Source organism: Vigna unguiculata, chromosome 3 (assembly GCF_004118075.2).
Source record: "Vigna unguiculata cultivar IT97K-499-35 chromosome 3, ASM411807v1, whole genome shotgun sequence".
NCBI classification, from domain to species: domain Eukaryota; kingdom Viridiplantae; phylum Streptophyta; class Magnoliopsida; order Fabales; family Fabaceae; genus Vigna; species Vigna unguiculata.
In genome coordinates this window covers 64,361,083-64,386,990 of record NC_040281.1, presented here as the reverse complement: position 1 = coordinate 64,386,990, position 25,908 = coordinate 64,361,083, and the positions used below count along the sequence as shown (strand labels likewise).

General features: G+C 31.4%; 4 protein-coding genes across 4 annotated transcripts; 3 read left to right on the top strand and 1 right to left on the bottom strand.

Moving 5' to 3' along the window:
* The first annotated feature begins 672 nt into the window (after positions 1-672).
* LOC114179000 (cysteine proteinase inhibitor 5-like) lies at positions 673-1,290 on the top strand. Its single transcript, XM_028065177.1, has one exon. It carries the CDS (start codon positions 769-771, stop codon positions 1,114-1,116), a length of 348 nt encoding a protein of 115 aa, XP_027920978.1. The 5' UTR covers positions 673-768; the 3' UTR covers positions 1,117-1,290.
* Positions 1,291-6,567: 5,277 nt separating this feature from the next.
* On the top strand, positions 6,568-10,624 carry LOC114179607 (putative MO25-like protein At5g47540). Its single transcript, XM_028066015.1, has 11 exons — positions 6,568-7,051; positions 7,133-7,294; positions 7,385-7,503; positions 7,796-7,870; positions 8,212-8,305; positions 8,381-8,440; positions 9,126-9,194; positions 9,440-9,538; positions 9,889-9,933; positions 10,039-10,141; positions 10,234-10,624. The coding sequence occupies exons 1-11, from the start codon at positions 6,956-6,958 to the stop codon at positions 10,308-10,310; spliced, it is 999 nt and encodes a 332-aa protein (XP_027921816.1). The 5' UTR covers positions 6,568-6,955; the 3' UTR covers positions 10,311-10,624.
* Positions 10,625-14,488: 3,864 nt separating this feature from the next.
* On the top strand, positions 14,489-18,268 carry LOC114176501 (inositol-phosphate phosphatase-like). Its single transcript, XM_028061563.1, has 12 exons — positions 14,489-14,597; positions 14,678-14,733; positions 14,816-14,866; positions 14,957-15,037; positions 15,136-15,239; positions 15,314-15,398; positions 15,841-15,895; positions 15,978-16,021; positions 17,065-17,133; positions 17,222-17,322; positions 17,406-17,462; positions 17,954-18,268. The coding sequence occupies exons 1-12, from the start codon at positions 14,585-14,587 to the stop codon at positions 18,048-18,050; spliced, it is 813 nt and encodes a 270-aa protein (XP_027917364.1). The 5' UTR covers positions 14,489-14,584; the 3' UTR covers positions 18,051-18,268.
* A 1,120-nt stretch (positions 18,269-19,388) lies between these two features.
* LOC114178804 (cytochrome b561 and DOMON domain-containing protein At5g47530-like) lies at positions 19,389-21,559 on the bottom strand. Its single transcript, XM_028064904.1, has 3 exons — positions 20,693-21,559; positions 20,107-20,361; positions 19,389-20,016 (listed from the first exon to the last, which is right to left on the bottom strand). The coding sequence occupies exons 1-3, from the start codon at positions 21,317-21,319 to the stop codon at positions 19,711-19,713; spliced, it is 1,188 nt and encodes a 395-aa protein (XP_027920705.1). The 5' UTR covers positions 21,320-21,559; the 3' UTR covers positions 19,389-19,710.
* Positions 21,560-25,908: the final 4,349 nt, after the last annotated feature.

Below are 25,908 nucleotides of genomic sequence, written 5' to 3'. Positions count from 1 at the left end.
TGCAAAATACTTTTGTATTATTAAAATGTCCAATATAGATTTTAGGGTTTAGGACATATTTTTCACCGCACATTGCGTCTCTGTATACCATTTGAATGATAGGCATGTCATTATTTTCAAAATAGGACGGTGAATCTACCTAAAAAAAAAGAAAAATATTACTGTGTATTTGTTTTCGAGCATAGGTATTTCATTCAAGTTATGAGAGTTCTTCAAGTTCTGTACTTAATTTGCTGCCAAATCATGTTCTTTTCTCTGTTATAGTTTATAGAGATGGCTTGGGGAGATAGAATGGTAAGATAAACCGTTTGATGTGAATTTTGAATTCAAACATTTTTTAAAGTTCCGCAATTCATTCAAACAATAAATACATTTTTTCCTCTCTCAGCTTTGAATTTTCTTTTTGTTGAAAATTGTGCTCTTTCAACTATTATACTCTATTTTGGTAATATTTTTACAATGTAACTAACGTATGTATTTTGTACGTTGACTGTTTTTAAAGAAAAAAAAATAAAATTCTGCTGCACTTATGCTATTAGGTTGCTGCATTCTTCAACTATCATGTTATGTTTTATATGGGCTTTTATTGTTATGGGCCAAATCCATAGTGTGATCCGACCCATAAAAAAGCTTCCCATTCACACGAACTTCTGCTATAAATTAGAACCAGCGCTAGAAAGAATTGTAATTCACAGCATAGCGTTTTCAAGTTAAAGGAAGAGAAAGAGGAAGAGAGATAAGGAACAGTTACCGGTCAGGTGCGCCACGATGAAACTTCTCCGGTGCCTTATTCTTCTGATGTTTGTTCTCTCCGCTTCCGCGGTTGCGAGGAAGAACAGTATGAGCGGAGGGTGGAGTCCCATCAAGAACATCGACGACCCTCACGTAAAGGAGATAGCAGATTACGCCGTTACGGAGTATGCTAAGCAATCCGGTCACAAACTGAAGTTGGAGAAGGTGTTGAAGGGCGAGACTCAGGCAGTTGCAGGAGTCAACTACCGCCTTACCCTCGCCGCCACCGACGGTTCTTCTTCCAAAAACTACGAAGCAATTGTGTGGGAGAAAGTGTGGCAGCATTTCAGGAATCTCACTTCCTTTACTCCTGTTCGTGCTTAATGTCTCTGTTGTCTCGTATTGCCTATCTATCTTCTTCTATCTTATTATATACACTAATAAAATCGTATGTTAGGTTAGGTAAATTGGATGTTCTGTGAATCTTATTTTATTATTCATTGCGTTCGCGTGTTAAGATTTTTTCTGAAATTGAATATTTGCGTTTTCATTGTTCAATTTGGGGGAGAATTTTGTAGGAGGCTATGTTGAAGAGCCCAAATCTTAATTATAAAACTAAATTTGTAAATCCCATCTTCGAAATTCTTTTTAGAAGGCCAAATTAGTATAATTTAGTTGACTTTTTACAAAGTCTGAAGGTAGCAAAAGGGCAAAAGGGTGTAATAAATTATGTTGAAAGTACGATAAGATCATGTAGTAAGTGAAAGTAGAGGAAAATAATTTAAAAAAGAAGAAGAATAAATTATATTTCTTTACTTCATTCTACTTAACTCTAACAAAACAAAAGTTGGATCTTTAGTCCAAGTGAGTCTCATTCGACTTTCAATCTAAACAAGTCGATTAGTTTTGATCTTTGGTCTAAGTCGATTCATCTTGGTTTTTGATTTAGGTCAATTAATTTTGATCTTTAAATTACATTAATTCATCTTGACTAACATTTTTTTTATCTTTGATTATGGTTGACATGTCTTTGATTATCTCAACCCATGATAGACTGTATTGAGTGTTGATTCAAGTCAACATGTTTCGACTATTGTCTTAAGAGTCTTATATTAACATTCACACTAGTCTCACCTTAATCTTTGGCTTGAGCTTTGTCTTTTTCCAATTTGACTATGAATTTTGCACGATTTTTTATCTAGTGGACTAAGGTTGGGCTTCAAATCACGATGATTCAACTTGACATTTAACCTAAGTTGAATATATTATTTTAAAAAGTTAAATACAATGTCACTGAATACGTTATCAATAAACAAATGTCAATAAATATGTTATAAATGTACTTCGTAAAATGTGAGTCTAAGATATCACATAATAAATGTCAATAAATACGTTATTAATTACTTCATAAAATATGATTTTTAAATTATGATTAAGGAGTCTATTTGTCCTTTGGTTTAACTAGCCTAATTATCTTAAAAAATTAAAATGATATTAAAAATTTATTAATAAATTGAATTTAATTTATTTAACTAAATAATTGTAAATTATGTACTATTTTTTTTTCTGCATATCAATATTACGAAAAGTATTTAACTTAAGCGACTTAACTTTTTTTATAACAACGAACTACTGACAATTATCTAAAAAATTATTTATATTAAATTTATTTTATTTATATTTATCTGATCATCACCATTTATGTCGATACTATCACCATATCTGTTAAAAAACACAAATAACATAAAACGTATTAATTTTGTTTACTAAATAAAGTAGAAATTAACTTATAATCAATAAAGTTATAATTCATTTAATAATACAGTTATATATCAACTCTTATAGAAATCAATATTGGGTTAATTATATTTTTCGTCCCTCAACTATTATCATTTTTTGAAATTGGTCTCTCTCCAAACGTTAAACCATTTTGGTCCTTGTGATCTTAGAATTACTGATTTTAGTCCTTAATTTGTGAACGGCGTTAAGTTTGTGATTGCGTGGCAAACGACGTTCCACCTAGGCTGGTCATCTGACGACACGTGTTAAATTATTTTTTTTTCTTCATTTATTTAATTTGTTTAATTAATATTGTATAATAAAAATTTTAAATGCGTGAATTTGAGCACGTGCAGTTCGCATTTTAAAGTGTGGAGTCGGTAGGTTTGTGAAGTTTTGTGAATCCATCGAAGAGAAAGAGCTTGGAAGAAAGATGAGGATGTTGAAATCTGAAGGTACGAAAATAGAAAGCCATTACCACGCCATCATAGAATATTGAAGTGCTCAAAATTTGTTGATCAACATAAGGTAGGTTCATTTGATTATTTGAGAATTTTTTGTGTTTTAGGGTTTGTAAATGAAGAAGAGTGTTGGGTCGAAGGGTGGTCCATCGCTTCGTCTTCTTCTGCGCAAGTGGGATCTTCACATTTTGGAAGCGCAAGTGGGATCTTCACATTTTGGAAGAAAAGTTTGTAGTTGTGGCGATCAATTACTACTTCTTAAAGCAACTACTACAATTGTAAAATAAATATAAAGTAATTCTCTTAATAAAATGAAATGATATTAAAAAATTATTTATAAATTGAATTCAATTTATTTAACTAAATACTTGTAAATTCTGTACCATTTTTTCTACATATCAATATGAAAGAAAATTATTTAACTTAATGTAGGCGACTTAATTTTTTTTATTATATTGAACTTTGTATTTGATAACTATTATCTAGAAAATTATTTATATATGGTGGTGGAGATGTCATCACTGATGAGGTCGCGTTAACCCATTGTTCGGCATTGCTGTTATGGGTACAAAAGGTCTAAAAGCATCGACCCTTCGAAGCTGTGCCGATATTGCTCTAAGGACTCTGAGATGTATTTTCTGTACTTAAGTAGAACAATACCACTTGCTTATGACAATTGACACCATTTCTTTTAGACATTTTAGACAGTGGGAGGGCTAATTATTTACGATGATGAATTAAAAATGCATTTTTTATTTTGTTAAAACAATGAGGAATATATAATTTTGTTTTATATCCATATTTTAAGGTAAAATATTTAGTGGTATAATGGTCAAACAAGGTCTTTTATATGAATTATTGTATAAATTCATTAAGGATTGACATATGTATTATATTACTATATTACTATTTACTATATTGTATGTACTATATGTTTTTACATGTACTATATTTGGTACGTAATATATAGTTTTATCATTTGATTAAATGAGTCTACGAAGACTTTAGCTCACATACAAGTTTTATGTCACTAGATTCATTCATTAAAATCCGTTTGCATCAACAAAACAATTTTATCATTTTGTTATATAAGTCTAATTGAATAATATTTTATTCCCACAAGCAAGTTTTGTGTCACTAGATTTATTAATAGGTATTTGCATTGATCAAACATAATAGTTTTATCATTTGGTTATATAAGCCTAATTGAGTAAGACTTTAGTCCATAATCAATATACAAGTCAATTGGTAAAACATAATAATTTTATCATTTAGTTATATGAGTTTAATTGGCTAATACTTTAGTCCGTGGGTAAGTTTTATGTCACTGGATTCATTCTTTAATACATGTATTTGCATTTATGATATCCATTATGGTATCAAACTAAAAAAAAGTATAATCATAAGTTTTAGAAGAGAAAGTTCTTCCCCATTTAGGTTGGATGAACGTTGATTATGCTATTAGAAATTAGAAAACTAGAATCATCGTTCTTATTGAGACCAACACTCTAGATGTTGATCTATATGAAAAGTGGGAAATGTTAAATTGTCACTTTGTGACTTAATAAAGATCATCTTTTTGCTGCTATTTGAAGTTTTGTTGATCAACATGACAATGAAAAATTCATCATATTTGATAAATCTCTTACCAACACTATTATCATGTAATTTTCATTCTTAACACTCACCGAGATTAAAGGAATATGTAATCACGTCATGCGCATGAGGAATGTTGTGGCCTTAGAAGTTACCATGTTTAATTCCCTTCTCGTATATTATATTTTGTATATTGTATCTCATCAATATGCTCCTTTTAAAATTGCTTATAACACACCTAAGATAAAAAGTTGTCTATTAATAAATTAGTGACCACGTGTGTTAAAAAAGAGGAAGGTTGCTAATGGAGGAAAGTCAAATAGTGAACTTGCCTACTATTCTACAAAATAAGAAGAATTAAGTTAATCAAGAGGGAATGATGTTTGTTAATGTAGTTATAAAAAGGAGTCTAAATGTTTCTTTTGTAAAAAAAAGAGACACATGAAGAAGGATTGTGCTTAAGAATTTGCTAGAGAAGAAAGATAATTATTTTGCTTTTGTTTGTTATGAATCTAATACATAACATGTTTTTCAAACGTGAGATAAAATATTTTTCCTTAAAATTAAAGTTATTATATATATATATATATATATATATATATATATATATATATATATATATATATATATATATATATATATATATATATATATATATATATATATATATATATATATATATATATATATCAGTAAATTCATTAATTAATAATTTAAAATTTCAAAGTAATAAAATATTTGCTTCATGTAAATTTAATTTACATTAATATTAAAAGTACCATATTTGAGTAAATTTTATAATCATTAAAAATATATTAATAAATCATGACAATATAATTTACAATGTTATATATATATATATATATATATATATATATATATATATATATATAAAAGATGAGTGTATTTTAGAAAATATATTATAACTAAAGGTATATTTAGAAATTATAGCATTATAACATGCGAAGTATTGATGAAATCCATTACAAACATAAGAAAATATAAATTTAATTTAAATTATATGAATATTGATGTAAATTAACATGCATAAATTTAAAAAAAAAATTATTTTAATATATTTTATAGTATTTTAATGTGTATAGATGTAACACAAAACATTTGATTTTTATATAGATGAATTGAGAAGACAGTTATTTTGTATACTATTTAATTTTTTTGAATAATTTTAATTTTTCTCACTCTCAATTCACCTCGTTCAACTCAATTAAGACATGTTATATATTACACATGTATTTATCTTTCTTTTGTTATAGATTTTTTTTTATTAAATTACAAAAATATTTTTAATAATTGAAAGAAAAATATTAATAAATAAATAAATAATTCTAGTATTAGTATATAATTTTATAATTTTTTATAGATAATTTTTTCATTATAAATTATTGTTTGAACTGATTTTTTTTTATTAAAATTGTAAAATTAAAAACTTACTTTTTTATTATGATTAATTAGTTGAATTTAACAGTGTACACAAAAAATATAATCTCTTTCATTAGCAGTAAATATAGATAATATAATAAAATAATAATAATATATAAATAAAAGTAAAAATAAATTAAAAATTTCAAGCAAATAATTAAAAATAATAAATAATAATTATTAAAATATTTAACAATAATAAAAATAATAAAAACAAATAATTTTAATAAATTTATAATATAATATTTACTTAAAATTAACTTATAATAATACAGTAATTTTATAAATATATAATTTCCCAGTTTTTTTGTTTTAAATTCATTCCACCAAATATTCAAAAAATTTCTTGGCCTATATGATCTTCAGTATATTTCTCTTAATTTAAATAATCACATTTTTTTCATCTATTTTTTTTTTCACTTCCTTTATTAGTCTTTCCCTCCAAACGCGACTTAATAAGGCAAAATTCATCAATTTTTTTTCATTTTCTATTTCAATAAATAAAAAAACGAATATAGTAAGAGGTGCGTCAACAACATAGAGAGGGAGGTATTGTCTTTTGTTTATAGATTTGGTTGTTGAAATCGGCAGGGAAGGGAAATATCGAAAGAGACAGAAATAGAAAGAAAGTGAGAAAGAAAAGAAAAGAAAAGAAAAGAAAAAAAAAAAAGAAGAAGAAAAGAAGTGAAGATGGAGGAATGAATGAGACGGTAGAAGGATGAAGAGGATGAGAGAAAAAATGAGAAAGGTGTGAATTCACGTGAAGGGATAGGAGAGTGGCGTGAGTGAATGAAGGAACGTTGAGATTTGAAATTTGACCATCGGAATCGGATAGGGTAACAGAAGAAGAAGCGGAGATAGGAGTGTGCGTGTCCAAACCGAAGGGGCCTCGGAGGGGCTCTTCGTCGGAGCCGGCGGTGGCTTTTTCCCCTCCGGATTCTCCCAGCATGAAGAGCCTCTTCAAGTCCAAGCCCCGCACTCCCTCCGACATCGTTCGCCACACCCGAGATCTTCTCCGTCTCACCAACCGCGATGACGACAAGGTATGAACCTTCGCTCTCGCATCGCACCTCTCATTTTCCGGCTCCTATCATTTTTCACTTTTTCTCTTCTCTTTTCTGCAGACGGCCGAACTCACCAAAAACCTCCGGGAGTTGAAGACAATTCTCTATGGGAACAGCGAATCCGAACCGGTTCCCGAGGCTTGCGCGCAGCTCACTCAGGAATTCTTCAAGGAAAACACCTTGCGCCTCCTTATCCTATGTCTTCCCAAATTAAACTTGGAGGTAATTGCTTGATACAGGCGTCACCGTTTATTTAATTAATTATCTCATTTCTTTCGGTAATTCTTGTTTTGTGTTGTTCGAATTTTGCAGGCTCGGAAGGATGCCACTCAAATTGTTGCCAATTTACAGAGACAGCAGGTTCAGTCTAAGCTCATCGCTTCCGATTACTTGGAGACAAATTTAGATCTCATGGATGTGTTGGTATCTGGGTAAGCTGCAACTGTTGGACGAACATTTTGTTTCCTTCGTGTTTGTCTTTTTAATTTTTCTGGCTGGCTTTCCAGTTAGTAGGTACATTCGCTATTTTGATCTAATATAAATTTAGTATTGTGGTGCCAGTTGATTATAGTCAATCGTTCTTTAGGTGAAAGTCTGTACTGTTGTGTATCTAACCGTGATCATGTGACTTCTGTTTCTTGTTTTGCTCTTTGTAAAATTGTGCTCGCCCTCTGTTGATTATCTAATGATATTATTGACAAGCTCTGTTGTTTCCTTTTGTAGCTATGAAAACATGGACATGGCTTTACACTACGGGGCGATGTTGAGAGAGTGCATAAGACACCAGATTGTTGCGAAGTAAGGGGAAGGAGCATATAGATTCAACGGTTCTTTTTATTTGTGATTTCAAATTTAAAGCAGTTAATGTTCACTGATGGAAACAATAATTTTGGCCATGGTTTTGGGTCATGCTAGAATAGTTTTATATCTTGAAGTCATATTGGTGATGCCATTGATTCCAATACTTACATATATATGTTATTTGCTACACGATAATGGTATTGTGTAGGCAGCCCCTATGGTAACTGAAGCATAAATAGATGAAGAAAAATCAGAGACAGCCTATGCATTATATTTGTTTCTAGTATGACTTCTATGAGTTGTGACTTTTGATGCTTTAATTATTTGCTTTATATCAGATATGTTCTGGACTCACCTCATATGAAGAAGTTTTTTGACTACATTCAACTTCCAAATTTTGACATAGCTGCAGATGCTGCAGCTACATTTAAGGTATTTTTTTCGTTTTTGGTATCATGCCCCTTCTTTAGGGAAAGTTGAGAGTTATATCATGTCATATTGTTGCAGGAGCTCTTGATGAGGCATAAATCTACAGTTGCCGAATTCCTTTCCAAGAATTATGAATGGGTAGGTTACCCCACTCAAGTTAAATAGAAAATCGATGATTTTTTAAGTTTACACAAATGTGTATATTTCACTTCTTGCAATATTCTTCTTGGTGCTAGATTCATTGGAGGAATGCTTGATTTGTGAAGGTTTTATGGTAATAGTATGTGGTTTGGTACTAGGGGGTCACATTTAGATTATGACTTTAGTTCTTTGGTAACTCTTACATTGATATTATGAAAAATGAGTAATTATTTTTTGAAGTTTAAGTTATACGAAATTTGTTATTGGAGAAAATAACTTTTAAAATATTGTGTAATAAAACTTAAAACTTATTTCAAAGAACAGTTGTAAATGCATAACAGCATTTTGTTTATGATTGTTAACCACCGAAGTGTTTTTCCTCACCCTGTTCTTGGAATCTAGTTTAAAGCAACCACTTTTTAACGTTTTTCTGGGAGGGGGCAATACTTTCTATCAGTTGCATAGATTGTATTAGAAAGTCTATCTGTTTATCTTGACATGCTTTATTTTGTATTGGCTCTATCTCGTATATACATAACCACACAAGTGTGTTTACTCGCCGTGATCTTGGAATCTAGTTTAAAGCCACTTTTTAACGTTTGTTTTGGTAGGGGATGATACTTTATATTATCATCGTAGTTGCCACCGGCTGTTACTCATTTGTCTGTGTGGTTAATTACAGTTTTTTTATGAATATAACTCTAAGCTGCTGGAATCTTCCAATTATATTACAAGGCGTCAAGCTGTCAAGGTATGATCTAAGTTTGTTATTCATCTCAACTCTAATTTGATAATGCAAGAATGAGAAGTCTGAGACTGTGAGATTATCCTCTTGAAAATGTTTTCATAAATCTTAACTTGTTTTGGTTGTAGTAGGTTTGAGTTTGTTCAACTCTTTGCTATTATATGTCATCTATTGCTACTTGTATTCTTGTTCTATAATTGAATCTATTCATGTATATTGGTTGAGTGATTTCTTTTATCCCTCTTTTGCAGGTGCTGGGAGATATGTTACTTGATCGCTCAAATTCAGCCGTAATGACACAATATGTCAGCTCACGAGACAACTTAAGGATTTTAATGAATCTTCTACGAGTATGGTCCTTTCTCTAGAACTTCATGACTTATCTTCTCAACTGCCTTTCTTGTGTCCTCCCCCACACAAAAGCTAAAAAGGAAAAATATTATTATATGATAGTGTTTAGTTTCAGTTGCAGTTTTTGTGTCGACAGTGTTTTAATTTTTATTAAAATATTAAAGTGACTTCTTAGTAGTCCACCTGTCTAAACGTAATGAATTGCTAAACATTGATATGATAATGTTGAGTTTCTGATGAGCATATATATATATATATATATATATATTTTAATGTTGAACAGAAAATTCAGAATTTTAGTTATGTTTGTAAAAGCATTTAATGGGTCATTGCTCATATCTTTCTGCAGGAGTCAAGCAAGAGCATACAGATTGAAGCATTTCATGTTTTCAAGGTATTATAGTTACATTTACATATTGGTCCACATTTTGAAACGTTCTTCCTAACTTAATACCTTCCAAATTATGCTTCTCTATATTGATTTGTTCTTGTCATGCAGCTGTTTGTTGCTAACCAAAAGAAACCAGCTGATATCATCAGCATACTTGTTGCAAACCGAAGCAAGCTTCTTAGACTTTTGGGTGACTTAAAAATAGCTAAAGGTAAGGAAGGAAGTGATGCCATTTCTTAAGAGTTTGTATTTACTTTCTTAGTATTGTGTTCTCATGATGTCACATTTATTGGGATTTTGTAGAGGATGAACAGTTTGAAGCTGACAAAGCTCAAGTTATTAGAGAAATTGCAGCTCTTGAACCGAGAGATGTTGCTTGAGCTTCAGATTGTGTCAGGTGACAAGTTGCATTGCGATATTTTACTTTATATAATTGTCTATTGTTATAGTTCTTTTAGTTTTCATCAAGATGAGACCTACATTCAACACAAATTCCAGTGTTTCCATTCCGAAATTTAATTTCGTTTCTGTAATTCGTAGATAAATAAATAAATTACTAAAATGAACTACATGCAGTAGCAGTATATGACCTTCTGGTGTTATAATGGTTTACCTACCAGCTGGTTTGTATATTGTACTCGGTCATGTAATATTCTTACTCATTGTATGACAAATTTCTTCTGTTAGTTCTTCATTTTGGCCTTCTGGTGTATTGTAGAGAAAAATCCACTTTACATCAAAGTACATTTTATCAAGAAAATTTATGTAAGGGTTAGCATCTTTTGAAGTGAAAAAAGTCACTTGATAAAATCCTTATACCAGTGAGGGAGCATTTTATACCTGAGTGGGAGGAGTAATTTGAATAATACAATGAATGGTGCAACTTAGAAGCTTTATTTTACAGTCACAGATGTCAAGTAAGTATGTAAAAAAACTAACATGGTTAGTGCGTTTTAATCTTTTCCACTTTTCTTAAGACTGAATTGGATGAGTCAATTGCACTAAAAAATTTCATGAACCGGTGACATGTTTGTGCCAGAAAAAGATTGAAAAACTGTTGAAAGCTGACAAAATATACGGTGAGGTCAATGAAAAATATTTATTGCGACATTATTATTATTTTAAATGATATATATATATATATATATATAAACATAACAATTAATCAAAATACTTTGGTAATTATTTCTATAAAAGTTATATTCTTATTTTATTCTTAATTATATTTTAAAATTATTTTATTTTTGGTCGTATTGTTGAAATTCAGTCTTTAATAAGTATTATGATATATTTAATCTTATTTTAAATCGATTAGGTAAGTACTTTGACTTGTGGAAGCTAATAATGAAAGTATCTACTATGTGTGTTTGAGTTACAAAGTTTGGTATGTTTATTTAATATTATGTTATCTATCTGTTTTTTTTATTATTATGAGTTAGAGCAAGATTGAATTATTGAATATTGAACAATTTCTTGCCCAACTGGTTTGTTTTAAAAGTATAAGTTTTATCTTTCATGGTAAAATATATTTGTTAAATTATTTTCAGTCGTTATATGGATAGATAATCTCATGTTGTAAAAGGAAAAAGAAGAACGACACTTATTAATTTTATAATAAAATTATAAAAATATATATCAATGATTCTTAATCAATTGATCGTGTAGAACTTCTGACGCCCACAATATACATTAAACTGTGGTCCCCATATAAAATGTTTATATTTCTCATTAATTAGAAATAATTAAAGATATAACTTTTTCAAATGATTATTAAAAAATAATAAATTTATTATTGACAACGATTTATAATGTGATGATGATAGCAATTAATAATTTTTTTAAATATTGGAAAATTAAATTTTTTAGACTCTTGTGAGTTAAGATGGAATTCCTGGTTAAGGGTCCCCCATAAATGGACTTTTTGTTTTGTTGCCTTGAAAACAATGTCTTCTTAACTTTCTGCCCTACCATTTGGATTCAGAGACAAAGCAACGAGGCAATTTCAATTTTTGTCTTTTAACTGTTTTAAATATCCTTTTCCCCATCCTTTTCAATCAACTAAAACATTTTCTTGTTTGGTAACACAAAATAAGCGACGAGAAAGAAAACTTTTTGAAAAAGGTGGCTCGGCATTATATCATTTAATGTAACATTTTTTTTCTTAAAATTTATAACAATATATAATTCTTTTCTTTTGTGTCGATATTTTAAAATTTTAATTTTATTTTTTAAAGTATAATTATTTATTAAAATTTTGAAAATTAATTGTTATTTTTATATGTTTTTTATAAAATTGTCTATCTCAATTTTTCTCTTTTTTTTATTTATTAACAATTATTTTTTATTTTTTTATATATTTCACTTTACTTTTAATAAATATAGTTTTATTTTATATATTAACTTAATAACATTACAATATCATCACTTACTGATATAATATTACGTATGTTTAAAAATTTTGTATACACAAATACAATAGCGAATATGTTTACGCTAATAAAATGATATAATATCATTAGTCGTACTCGAAGAATAAAATAAAAGTGGGTTATTAAGAAAGAAAGAGTGAATTAAGTTTGGTTTTCAGAGATTATAAGTATATAAATAGATGTTAGTTTTTTTTTTATTATTATTATATTTCTATGGTTAGAGAAAACTTAGAGGAGATACTTAAGAAAAGTTTTTGGAATATTCTTTAGAATATACTTACTCAGATATAATTTCACAGAAAAATCATTATAGCTATTAACACTTTTTATGTTGAGTAATAATAATATATAAATACTTCTAATATCTCTATTTATATGATTGGAATACTAATAAAATCCAAATTTAATAACTTATACCATTAATGACTTCGTAATTTAATATACATTATCGCAAAACACGAGATAAGTTGTTTCTTTAGCAACTACTTATTTCACAATATAATATTTTTCAAAAGCAAATATACAATAATTTAACAACCACACTATCTTCATAAGATATTCATAGAGTGAATTTTGAAAATTCATTAAGCAAATTTCACCAAAATTTTCCCATTACTTTTGGGTGGAAATTGTCGAACGAAAATGATTCGATAAATAAATTATGCATATCAACAAAACCACATACTTATAATTTAACGAAATTCAAGTATTCTCGTGTCATTATACCTGTTAAATTCCTCTCGAACAAAACTTAGTCAATAACAATAAAAAAAAAAACTCATACATAGACTATTATAAATTGAATATGGGAACATCTAACAACAAAATACCCCAATAACTAACATGTAAGTTACATCTAAAAATTCCAACTTTAGAATTATCATAGAGAATCAATTTCAATATACCAAGACATAAGAGCATTAAATAACCTAATCTTAATTTTATCAAGATAATTCAAAATTTGAGGTATCAAAGTAACTTATTATTAAATTAGACTTAATTATAACATTATATAACGGTTCACTCCTAATTTAATAACAAACTATCAATCATACTCATTTCAAAGAACGAAATTTAATTACATCCAAGTAACAATAGAATATCCTCTCAAGTGTGAATCCTTCCCATTGATACTTTTTCTTTTAGTTAACCGGTGAGAGTATTTTTTTTGTATTGCACCACTCTTGGATACCCCCTTATTCGTATTGCAATCCTTCACATTGATCCTTTTTTCCGAGTTAACTATCGAGTATCCCTTTTTCGTACTGCACTACTGTTGGTTCTTTCGAGAGAGGTTCACTTGGGAAATACAACACTAATGAGATATGAATCCAATCCACATATAAGGAATTGACACCACTCTTAATCTAAAACCTTAAGACAATAGGTTTATGGGTCTTCATCCTTATATGATACTCAACTTTCTTTTTTTATTCAATGTGGAATTTAGACTTACACTTGGATTTCCATCAATTTCCCTCTAAAGAGTGAATCCCTTCATATCGACACTTCACCCTCGAGCTAAGTATCGAGTATCCATCTTCCGTAACGTCGTTCTTTCTAACGGAACACATTTACCTGACCCACTATTAAGAAGACTTTCGATACAGAGACGCGTTTAAGTCGATCACCACACAACTAAGCTCTGATACACTTTAAGTATTTCGAGAGAAAATCAATGAGAAGATACAAACCCTATAAGACGTAAACCTATTGGTGTCCATGCCTCCTCCCTTGATTCATATCACAAGGGATAATGATAGACAACAGTTCCTAATGTGGATTATATAAGTGCCTAGTGTTGAATCGAAGGAAAGGAATAGACAAAATGGCATAGTTCTTGCATTTGTCAAAGAATAAAATAAAATACGGAATTCCTTCACCATTTGTTGGTGAGAGACAGTGAAAGAAGGTTCGTGAGAGAAACCAAGAAAGAATGCATTCCATATTTTCTTTTCTTCTCATTCACGGCACGAGGACAAGAATCGAAAATAGACAAGAGAAAGCGGAACGAATTCACATGAGAAATTGAGAGACAAATGTTAATAAAGTGTTTAAGAAAAATAAAATAATTTAGGGGCAAATTTGAGTTTTCATAAATAAAGAAAAATTCGAATGAGGAGAAAATGGGAAATGGAACTGAACATGCTATATAACTGCGCTTCTGATTCAGAGTGAGAGCAGTGTGCGGTTGAAGTTCTCACTCTGATTTGCGAAGGAACAAAATGGGTGACAGTGGTACGATTAGGATCGAATCATTTTAATAATTGCGAATGTTAAATGGTATTGCAATCTTTTGATTTTCATTGCAAACACAGATTCGCTCTCCCAATTCCTCGCATCTGCGGTCGACGCTGCTCACAAGGCTGGCGAGGTTGTTCCCCATTCCAATCTCTTTCTGTTTATGTCTCTTTAGTTTCATCTCTTTCGATCGTCAAATTCGATTTTCATTGCAGATTATTCGGAAAGGTTTCTATCAGACCAAGAACGTGGAGCACAAAGGACAGGTTCCTGCCTTGTCTTCATTTCTAACTTTGACATTTGCACTGTAAGTAGACGATCGAAGGTATAATAATAACCCTTTTTACTTTTACTAGGTTGATTTGGTCACTGAAACTGATAAAGCATGTGAAGATCTCATCTTTAATCATCTCAAGCAACTTTACCCCTCTCACAAGGTTCACTCATCTCTCCCTCAACTTTCCACACAATCATATTTGAGTTGGCCTTGCATGGAATATCTTCTTGACGTCATTGTAAGTTTTTTTTTTTTTAGTTCATCGGGGAAGAAACCACAGCTGCTGGTGGCAATGCGGAACTGACTGATGAGCCCACGTGGATAGTTGATCCTCTCGATGGAACTACTAATTTTGTTCATGGGTAAATATTGGTCTGATGTTTTAACTGATACATTGGCTTTTCCCTATGGACTGATTACAGTTCTGCTTTTCTAGGTTCCCTTTTGTTTGTGTATCCATCGGTCTTACGATTCGAAAAATTCCTACAGTTGGTGTTGTTTACAATCCTATCATCAATGAGGTGAGAACCTTTCTTTGGCACCACAGTCTGACCACAACGCCATTCCAAATTTCCTGACGTTTGAAACATGTGTATTATTCAATGGTAAACGTTGTTATAAGTAAACGAATCCTATCTTCTATTGAATTTTCACATATCATGTGTACTTTTTATCTTTCTCTTCTTGGAGATTAAACAGGTAGAATCATATTAAAGTTTATGTACACTTAAAGAGAAAGATAGACCCAAAATTTTCAAATTATTTACTCATGTGAAGGTTCAACACGAGGGAATCCATTCCCGTTATGATACATGTATTGTTTTTATTTTTGGTTATCATGCAAATTCAGATTGTTGGGCAAAGCTTTCAATCAATAGACCTAAATTATACACTTTTTAAGAGTTTTTATTTGCTTCCCCCTTTCTTGGTATGAAAATTGAAGTTTTAGAATGGCACATGTAGCTTTTCACTGGAATCCATGGAAAAGGTGCTTTTCTGAACGGGAACCCTATAAAAGGTGGATCATCTGATCTCTGTCTTTTGATTGTTATTGTTAATTGAGTATAGTTAACTCATGGATATTACCTTGAATTTTTCAGTATCATCACAAACTGAACTAATCAACGCTCTTCTCGTCACAGAGGTATTTCAAGTTTGTCTGAGTTGATTGTGTGAAAGTTCTGCATTTATACTTTTTCTATGGAAAAATGGTATGTGTTTTGTTCCACTCGCTACCCATATTGAGCATTGGCGAAACTTTCTGTTAGGATAGTCATATGCTCCAGCATATCAATGGCAATAGCCCTGCAGTTCTTTTGTTAAATAAAAACTGCAGACTACATTCTGTCTGCTATTTGGTCTAAGCACCTATGGGAGCATGCATGTATGAGTTTGTGCGTGCCATTACATGTCAATCTTTTTCCACACAGTTGCATTCTCTTTTCCATACCTAGCATCTACGTCATGAGCTGTGTTAGAGGATCTATATAAATCATGATACTCTCCTTTTATTTTCCAAATAGATTTATAACCTGACCATTTCAAATTTATAAATGTTGAATGCTCCTCGGTCTTCATATGTGTGCTCTGATTTTGTTTGGTTTGCTACTTGCCTCTCTAGTACTTCGAATTATAAATGCGTGCCTCCTGTATACATTTCAAAGCCTTTCTATTTGTGAGCATGTGCAAACCTAGAAGGTACAAAATCTAAACATTCCATTAATTTAGGCAACCACTGTGACATGATGAAGAAAGTAAAAGAAAGTAACATAGGAATTAAAATGTCTTTTTGGGAGTTAGATTGTACTAATTGCAAATATGCTCATTTAGCAGATTGTGATGTCAATGCCATTGCTAATTTTGCTTTAAATTGAATTCCAGGTAACCCACTAAGGTCAGCCTAGTAACCCGGCTGGCGGGTTACGGGTAGTTTTCATGATGTCTTAAATTATTGCCACCTATTGTGCAAAAAGAGTTCTATCCCCAGTGACTTGCACCTTTTGTCCATACTGGTTTTTATTTAATTGCATACAATTCCAATCCTTGAGTATGAAAGTTATCACATTTTGGGGATACTAACGTGAAAGGGGATGACTCAAACATGTGTCTGTTTCACTATAAATGTTTCAAATCAAGATAGATTTGAAATTCATGAAGTTTTTTTTTATTTTATTTCTGGAAGTGCAGGTTGGAACAAAACGTGACAATTTAACGGTAGATGCCTGCACAAATAGGATTAATAGCTTGCTTTTCAAGGTAAAATTAGGTGTTCTTCCTATTGGAATCAATCGGATTAAAGCTTGATGTTGTTGCATCATAATAACCATGCCTTTATTCTGATTAGGTGAGATCACTCCGAATGACTGGCTCCTGTGCTTTAAACCTATGCGGAATTGCATGTGGAAGGCTGGATGTATGCTTTGAACTTGGCTTTGGAGGTCCTTGGTAGGAATGTTAACATCACTCATAACTGGGAATTATGATAATGTGATATGTTCCTAGATTAACAGTCTCTTCCTTCTTATTAGGGATGTGGCAGCCGGTGCTGTCATTGTTAGAGAAGCTGGAGGTGTTTTATTTGATCCGTAAGTGTCCTTAATTTGATGCCCTTGTTCTTAACAATATAACATGTTATATTAAGAAAATGGTTTAAGCCAAACTCAACACTACGAATCTAACATAGGTAAGGATTGTCTTACTTATATACGTTGTATTTTGACATTATTTAATGATCATTTAAAATCTAAGTCGGACGTCGTTATCATATTGTAAAGTGGTTTAGGTCTAATTCAATCCACCAAAATTGGTTTATAAATTGAGGTTTATCCTTGTTTATATACTGGATTTTGATATTATTTCTAGTGATTATAGGACTTGGGTTTTTTCCAATATATTATGCTGTTCTACTAGACTGTTTGCACTGTTAGATAGGTAGGCTATTTTATTAGAATCTTTATCTTGTGGGCGTTTATGTAGTTATGGGAAGTCCTTTCTATTCATTCAGAACTATATAGCACAAACTTGGACGCATATGCTTAAAAGATTGTGTTAATATCTGATGGTTCATTTGCTTCAGGTCTGGGGCGGATTTTGACATCACATCTCAGCGAGTTGCAGCTTCCAACCCTTTCTTGAAGGAAGCCCTTGTTGCTGTTGTGCGCCAAAACCTGTGAGAAACCTGCAATTAATCAGTGAGACCAGGAGAAATTTAGTCAGTCTCATGTTAATTCGTTTTTCCCTTTTGTTAAAATGCTTTGTAGTGTGGATGCGCGTGACTTCATTCAATTTTCTAATTCTTGTATGATCTTACCAAAATTTTAGTATTCTATTCTCTAATTCAAAAATCTCAGATAGTTTTAACCATGCAACTTAGTTTAGAATAATGCCATCTCATTGCCTGTGCCGATCCTAAGAAACTTTCAACTTGACTATATCCTGTTTTATCTCATTTTAGTTCCTTTTGAATTTCATTTTGTTTAATTATTAGATGGCTGAGTCTTTTTGGTAGTTGGTATATTTTAGGTAGTTGGTATAATCATAAAAATCATAAAAATTGACAGAAATTTGAGAAAACTACAAGTGGTAAGTTATCTACTATTAAAAAGTAAATTGGCATACGTATCTCTGCTTCCGGCTGGACCGTGTTTGGTTTACATTTTCATATTATATGAACAACGGTGATTGTGATTGTATATAATATAAAATGATTGGTCTAGTCTTGTGTCGAGAGCAGAACAGAGAATTATAAAAATCCAGTATTCTCGGTGGATAGTGAGGAGGAATTGGAGAACCCAATGCTTTCCTTCAGTCTGACCAAGTCTATTCTAATTCAGGTCGAGTCAATGATTGTGCCCCCGAATGCAATGTATTCAATGAATCTGAGCTGTATGCTTTAACGTTGAACTGCTACTTACAACTATAATTGAAGCTTAACCAACTTTTAATAAAATTAAATCAGATGAGTTGTTTCAATCACAAAGAGATTTATATTTTTCGCTTCGGTCATTTCTTATTATTCTGTTCAGTTGAATTTCTGAATCTTTATCAATTTCTGGAGTTTGAAGCAATCAAATTATAGCCTGAGTTTCTTTGGTATATTGTGGGACTTAAAGTGTGTTTGTTTTACATATTAAAAGTTTATTTTCAAGAATGGAAACGTTCTTTCATGTTTCGAAAAACTATTCTTAATTATTATTGATTCAAATGACTCTCATTTTTACCATATTCTTCTACATTTCCATTCCCGAAAAGATGGTTCTGAAAGTGCTATTCTCACACAAATATGAAAAGATGGATATGTTCGTATCATGTCTAACTCGAGTGACTTCCATTTTTACTTATTTTTTATTTAAATTATTTTAAAATTTTAAAACTGTTATGAAGAATATTAGAATGGAACGAATGATATTATTAAATATCCTTCTTTTTCGTCGCCACAAGCCCAAGAAAGAAGAAGGTTGCTCCCGCAGAACGCAAAAGAAAGATATTTGCAACTCAAGAAATGTAGAATGAGTAAGACAAAGGTAAGAAGTAATTAATCATTAATCATAAATACAAATATGAAGTAACAGAAACCGATACAACGTATACCCTGCAGTAACAATATAAATAAAACAAGAACCTGAAAGTATGTAACTTTCCTATGAAAGAATTACCTCAAAACTGAGAGTCTAAGCAGCTGAAGTACTCCCCAAACACCCTTAACGTTATACAAAGGAGTCCAACAACATAATAACACACCGATAGAAGAAGTAAGAGGCATGAAATCACAAAAGAAACCAATATCTATCTGGCTACATACACGTCATGCGTATATCCTACGCCTGCTATGGCCTAGTACCCGTTAACACCATTTTCTCCGTGTGGCAACTTGTTCTCTGACTTTCTCCTCTTCAACACTATGATCCATGTGAAGACTTCCAAAAACACAGCAATGCCACCCAATGCTCCAATAATACCAATGTACGCATGCTTCCAGTCATTGTAGCGATCCCCTACGTAATTTTCCAAGGTTTCGAACCCTTTGAAAACGTTGGCGATGCTGAGGGATATGGTGGCGTATCCCACCAAGTAGTGGTAGGCATTCCAGTACACTCTGTATTTATGGTCCTTGTTGGGCCTCAAGAACAACGCAAACACCTGCATCCAATCATCGCCACATGTAGCTTTCTGTCAGTACCATCATACACTTATATGGTGTCATAATAACATAACATGAAAACCTCGTACCTGAAGGGTTCCTAGGCAAACAAGGACAATAGCAATCGCTCTGTGAGTGTCGTATTCAACACCCTCGGAGTCACTACCGAGTTTGAGGCCTGTTCCGAATCCGGAAATACCTACTATGTAGGCAGAGGCTTGGCAAGTGATGTGAAGATAAAACCAAGCAGGGTCAGCAGATTTGAACACCTTCAAATACCTTGCGATTATGGCACCCGTTGGCATCAGTATGCCCCAGCTCACCGCATTTAGCACTCCATGGGTCTGAAAAATCAACAATCCATCTCTACTCAAACACCAAAATACACTACCCAGTCTATTATGATTTCAAAATTGTTTAAGAAAACAAAACAGTTGAGAGATGTTTTATCATCCTTCTCTGTTTTCCTCAAGTTTTTTTGTGTTCAAATGCTCCAAAACAGAATTAACACATTCACCGGACGAAAACTTTCAAATATACCCTCTATTGAAAAACAGAAAATTGCGTTTGAAAGCATGGATCTTTTTTATGGAGGAACGCTAAAGGTGTCATGCCATGTATGTATGATATGATATGATCGAAAACATTAAGCAAAGATTGATCCTTGGTGCTTACGTTTCTTCTTCTCTGGCGAGAATTCCCAGACGCCTGAGTGGAGGAACCGGAAAGAAGGTTCAACGTTTCCTTGGAGTTTTGGTGGGAAGTCTCGTGGCTATGCTCTTGAGGGGTACTACCAGAGAGAGGTCCATCTTGCCAGACATGGACCAAGGAGGTGGTGTCGTTGGGAAGTGTGAGAGTGGCGAAAATGGTTACCTCGTTGTTGACGTAGGTGGCACTCAACGCCGACACCGGATAACTGATTGTCCCTTGTTCCAACTGCGTGCTGGTGCTGGTTATGGATGAGGTATACACACTTGGGCCTGCTCCATTCGAATCAGGAATGGCCACCAGGGCCTGGGCTCCAATCATGGCCGGGTCCAGCGTGTTCCTGGGATTGATGGCCCACGCCACCCACCTGTTTGTTGAGGTGATTCCCGCGTGCACGAATGCTATCTCCAACTTCCCACTCCCCTGGTCGTAGGTCCAGTGCAGGTAAGCTGTCAACTGCGGAAGATCACGACATGTCGCGAACAACCTGTTAGAGAATGTCTGGTTTCTACACGTCTGAGCCGAGGATGTCACAACCACGCTGCTCAAAACACACAAAGCCAACACCATCCTCAACATGTTGCCCATGGACATTTCTGGTCCTGTAATTAATCTACCTTAACGGTGGTGGCGTTTGGTAAATGAGTTGAGAAGTTGAGAATGTGTATTTGGTAGCAAATGGGTTTTGAGAATGGAAAAGAAAAATTGTTTCTTGTGATGATGCAAAGAAGAGCTTTCAGGTGGAGCAGGTGGTGGAGACGATGAGATTGAGAGAGATGGAAAAGGAGGGGTTAGTTTATTTATAAGATAAGAGTTGGTGGGTTTTGTTGGTTGAGTTGTTTAATGTGCAAGAATCTACAACTGGGACGGACGGAAGGTAGAAATTAAAAAAATGATTCAATTTTGTTTTTATAGTGTGGAAGTTATTGACGAATTAAACAGGTGAAACCTTCCTTCCACACCAATCATAAGAATTAAGTATATCCCTTGGGAAGCTTCCTTTTTTCCTTGTTAAGGTTAAGGTGGTTTGATTTTTTCGTGGAAGAACGCTTCAGCGAAGTTTAGCTCTGCATCTATCTATCGTTTTCTGATGATGAATTTGGGGAAAGTGAATGTTGATGGAGTTTATACAGCAATTTAAGAAGCTCCATCATGAGTGGAGCCTGCATGTCGAAGGGGACCAGTCTTCTCAGCCCAACGTGCCAGAGTGGTTGCACGACGTGACTCCATATATTCTCATCTTCATGATTATTTTCTTGCATTTAATTTAAAAATTTGTTTCCAAATGTTCAATTTTTTATACTTTTGAAATATTTCAAATTTTATTTTATAGTCAACTCTCGATTAAACTTTAGAAAGGATTTTGTCTTTTTTATGTGAAACAGTACAGCACAATACTAAGGCCTATGTTTTTCTTTAAGGATTCTGTTTCTCATATGATTGTCAAAACACCCTACAAGTTCACATACATCACAAACCAGAAAAAACAAAAAAAAAATGAATAGTACATATATATATATATATATATATATATATATATATATATATATGATAATTTCTACTACTGTTCAAGAAATACATATTACCTCCAGTTAGTTCAAGAAATACATATACTACTGTTCAAGAAATTCGACTATATATTATAAATTTCTAAATAAATTTTAGTTGATTGATGATGGTGTACGAATCTTTTCACCGCCTGAAATTTAAACTAAAACTATTATGCATTTAACTCATGAAAGGAAAAAAAAACATACAATTTTATTAGTGCTTTAACCAGCCTATTAAATATATATATATATATATATATAAAGTACGTAAAAAACAAATATTTATTTAAATAATTAAAATTTATAATGAGAAATATTTTAAAAAGTATGTAAATTGCGAGGATAATGATAATTGAAACAAATACACAGAAAAGAAAACTATATGGATGGAAATAAAAAAATGGAGTAGTTTGGGATTTTTTTAGCTCATGGAAGAGATGAAACTCGAAAGACTTTATAAGAACTCACGCTCAATCAGTTAAGTTATACTTTCTTGATACGATGGTTTGAAAAATAATTCTTTTACTAGTTACATTAAATTAATTTTGGTATTAAATTTAGGAAAAGAATATCAAGAAGTTAAACTCTCACTATGTAATTTAACGCGAACGAAAACAACTCTTAATCTGTAGATAACTAATTTCTAAAATACTTTTTATTAAGAATAAACGATAAATTTAAATATAGAAATAAATTTAAACTTACTGGAGAATTTTGCTGATTTACTCAAAATCGAGTTTTATTGTAAAACTGAACCTTTTTTTTCTTAATTAAACGTCATTTTGGTATTATTATTTGTCTTATATACAAAATAAAATACTAGTTAGGTAAATATCATAATCATTATTTTAATGTTGTTTTAGGTGATGTATCATACGTGCGGAATTGGGAATTGGGTTCATGATTTGGTGCAGGTACCACCCAGATACCAAGGGATTGAAATGTTCTTTAAATGACAAATACTTTGGTATGAGTAATATTATTACATTTATTTATGTTAAAAATGAGCAATCTAATATGATTATTTTGTTGAAAAGCAGGATCATAATTGCCTTTGCTTGAGTTCGAAGTCTGAATTCAAATAATTAATTTGCATTTTTCAAAAGAAGAAACAAGCACAATAAAAGTGAAGTGGTCATTAGCAAAAGCAAGATCTTAAGAATGAGTCTGAAAAGCAATTAAAATTGAATAATTATGATTACATGGTTAAACAAAATTACCTTATTGGAATCGAATTTGGTATTTTGGTAGCAGTGAGCGAGTCAATGATCATTATCCAATTTAAATTGGTACCAAAACTCAGTCAAACTGGTTGACCTTGTCGTTTTGGGTACACGTTTTGCCACTCGTCTTTACGCTGTCGTTTTTCTAATATTCCTCAATGTGCGTATATTATATATGTATGAATATCTCACACGTGAGATTAAATAATGAAGAAGTCGTTTGTGGTGTACGGCTTTCACACATTTTAAATATATTTTAACAAATTTTATCAACAACTGTATAAAATAAATCATACATTAATCATTAATTTATATTTTTTTTCATTTCTAATCCCAACGAGACGATTATGATTTTTATTTTTATACAAACCCATGGTATTAAAAAAATAAAATGACACCATATATGCAACAATTTGGTCTTCATATAACTAAAAGTGCCTTCATTATTGTTTTTAAATATAGTTGTTACAAGCATTTCAAACAAGTAATGGTAAAAGTTTACTGAATTGAATTTAAAAAATATTATATGAGATTGATGGTGAAGTAATACTAACAATGGTGAAGATTACTGTAATGCTACAATGGTGAAGTAATACCAATACAATATTACTAGTTGCACTAAATGAAAAATATTAAATAAAGTTGTTAATAATATTTAAATTCTTTTTTTTTCTATTTTCAATAAAATAATTAAAGTTTCAACATATATTCCTATTTTCTTCTTCTTCTTTTGATCTTCATTTTCCTCTATTTTCTTTTCCTTTCTACAAACTTTAGCTCAAATGGTGTGATTTTTCTAATTATCATCATATAATATTTTGGTGTTTTAAGAGAAAAAATATACATCTACACCGATAAAATAATAGAGTTAAGGTGGTTATAAATATTTGATCACATGTGTTGAATATATACTTTAGAGTGGTTTATTTTTATGCATTTAAAATATCCTTAATAGAGTCTTGAAGATTAATTTCCTTTTAAGGATGACTAATGTGGTTATATTAATAAATTATTTTAATGCATTGCTCATAAGTAACTCAGCCAAACAAAAAATTTGTACTAGGCATGTGTAAGATAGTACAAGTTTTACTCTTTGAGAAGGTTTTGTACGCAGGGGCAGTAGTACGATAGTACAGGTCTGATAGCATTTTTTAGTTCTTTTATAATACTATGGCTACTATATTTTTTCTAATTAGAGTTAAATAAACGAGACTCGTTGGCAATTTTGGGTCATATATATATATATATATATATATATATATATGATATAAAACAAAATGTGTTAGAATTATTATTTATTTAAGTCAAAAAATAAAAGTGATTTAATTAAATTAAAGTTTTCGTTAAAGACATATATCATGAAAATAAAAATTGTGAACAGATTATAAAGTAATATTTAATTTGATGAAGGGACAAAATAGAAATACTGAATCTTAAAGTAATTAACCTAATTAGGTTATTTAAAGGGTCATATCCCTTCTGAGAGCACACAGACATAAAGTAAGTTTTTTATTTTAGCTCCTTTCTCTTTATCCCTATCATGAGAGAAAACCTATAAGGAAATACACGTGTTCTCTATAGAAGGAGGAAGTTGTTAAGGGTCCAGAACAAAAGAAACAAACTCAAGAGAGCGCTCATTTTGTAAGCACCTCAAAGGCTAAAGGCATAAGAAAGAGATCAGATGACCAACAATGCTCTGAATTCAGGTACGCTTTCGCACTCAGTTTACAACATGTTTATGGATATTGAATAATATTTATAATTGATCATTAAAATCAATATTAGGATTATATCTATTTGTATGTAACAATTGGTATCAGAGCTACCCATAATTGATTCATGTCTGTCTTTGGAAATTAATTTTAAGGATTAGGATTATTTTTAATTTTATAGAACCCTTAATATCAATTATGTGTTTTTAAGTCCTAATTTTTGGGATCAACAAAATTATGACTTAAAAACACATAATTGAGATTAAGAGATTAAGGGTTCTATAAAATCTTAATCCTTAAAATTAATTTCCAAAGACAAACATGAATCAAGTATGGGTAGCTCTGATACCAATTGTTAGATACAAATAGATATAATTCTATTATTGATTTTAACGATCAATCATAAATATTATCTCATACCCATAAACATGTTGTAAACTGAGTGCGAAAGCATACCTGAATTCGACATAATGATAATACATCCTTTGATCTCTTTCTTTTGTCCTTAGCCTTCGAGGGACTTGTAAAATGAGCGCTTTCCTGAGTTTGTTTCTTTTGTTCTGGACCCTTAAAAAGGTTTAATTATGCCTTTGGTCCTCATTTTGGAGTCAAAATCTCAAAATGGTACCCAAATTTTTAAAAGTCTCAAAATGGTCCCCTTTTTTGTTGAAACGTCTCACGTTTGTCCTTCCCCTTAA

Excerpts from the sequence above, each read along its gene's own strand:
- LOC114179607 (XM_028066015.1), top strand. The coding sequence starts at position 6,956 with ATGAAGAGCCTCTTCAAGTCCAAGCCCCGCACTCCCTCCGACATCGTT. Across the intron at positions 8,441-9,125 it reads TTTCCAAGAATTATGAATGG|TTTTTTTATGAATATAACTC; the intron begins GTAGGTTACCCC and ends GGTTAATTACAG. Across the intron at positions 9,539-9,888 it reads TTTTAATGAATCTTCTACGA|GAGTCAAGCAAGAGCATACA; the intron begins GTATGGTCCTTT and ends ATCTTTCTGCAG.
- LOC114179000 (XM_028065177.1), top strand. The coding sequence starts at position 769 with ATGAAACTTCTCCGGTGCCTTATTCTTCTGATGTTTGTTCTCTCCGCT.
- LOC114178804 (XM_028064904.1), bottom strand. The coding sequence starts at position 21,319 with ATGTCCATGGGCAACATGTTGAGGATGGTGTTGGCTTTGTGTGTTTTG. Across the intron at positions 20,362-20,692 it reads CTCGCCAGAGAAGAAGAAAC|ACCCATGGAGTGCTAAATGC; the intron begins GTAAGCACCAAG and ends TTGATTTTTCAG. Across the intron at positions 20,017-20,106 it reads TTTGCCTAGGAACCCTTCAG|GTGTTTGCGTTGTTCTTGAG; the intron begins GTACGAGGTTTT and ends GATTGGATGCAG.
- LOC114176501 (XM_028061563.1), top strand. Across the intron at positions 14,734-14,815 it reads CTGCTCACAAGGCTGGCGAG|ATTATTCGGAAAGGTTTCTA; the intron begins GTTGTTCCCCAT and ends TTTTCATTGCAG. Across the intron at positions 16,022-17,064 it reads ACGCTCTTCTCGTCACAGAG|GTTGGAACAAAACGTGACAA; the intron begins GTATTTCAAGTT and ends CTGGAAGTGCAG.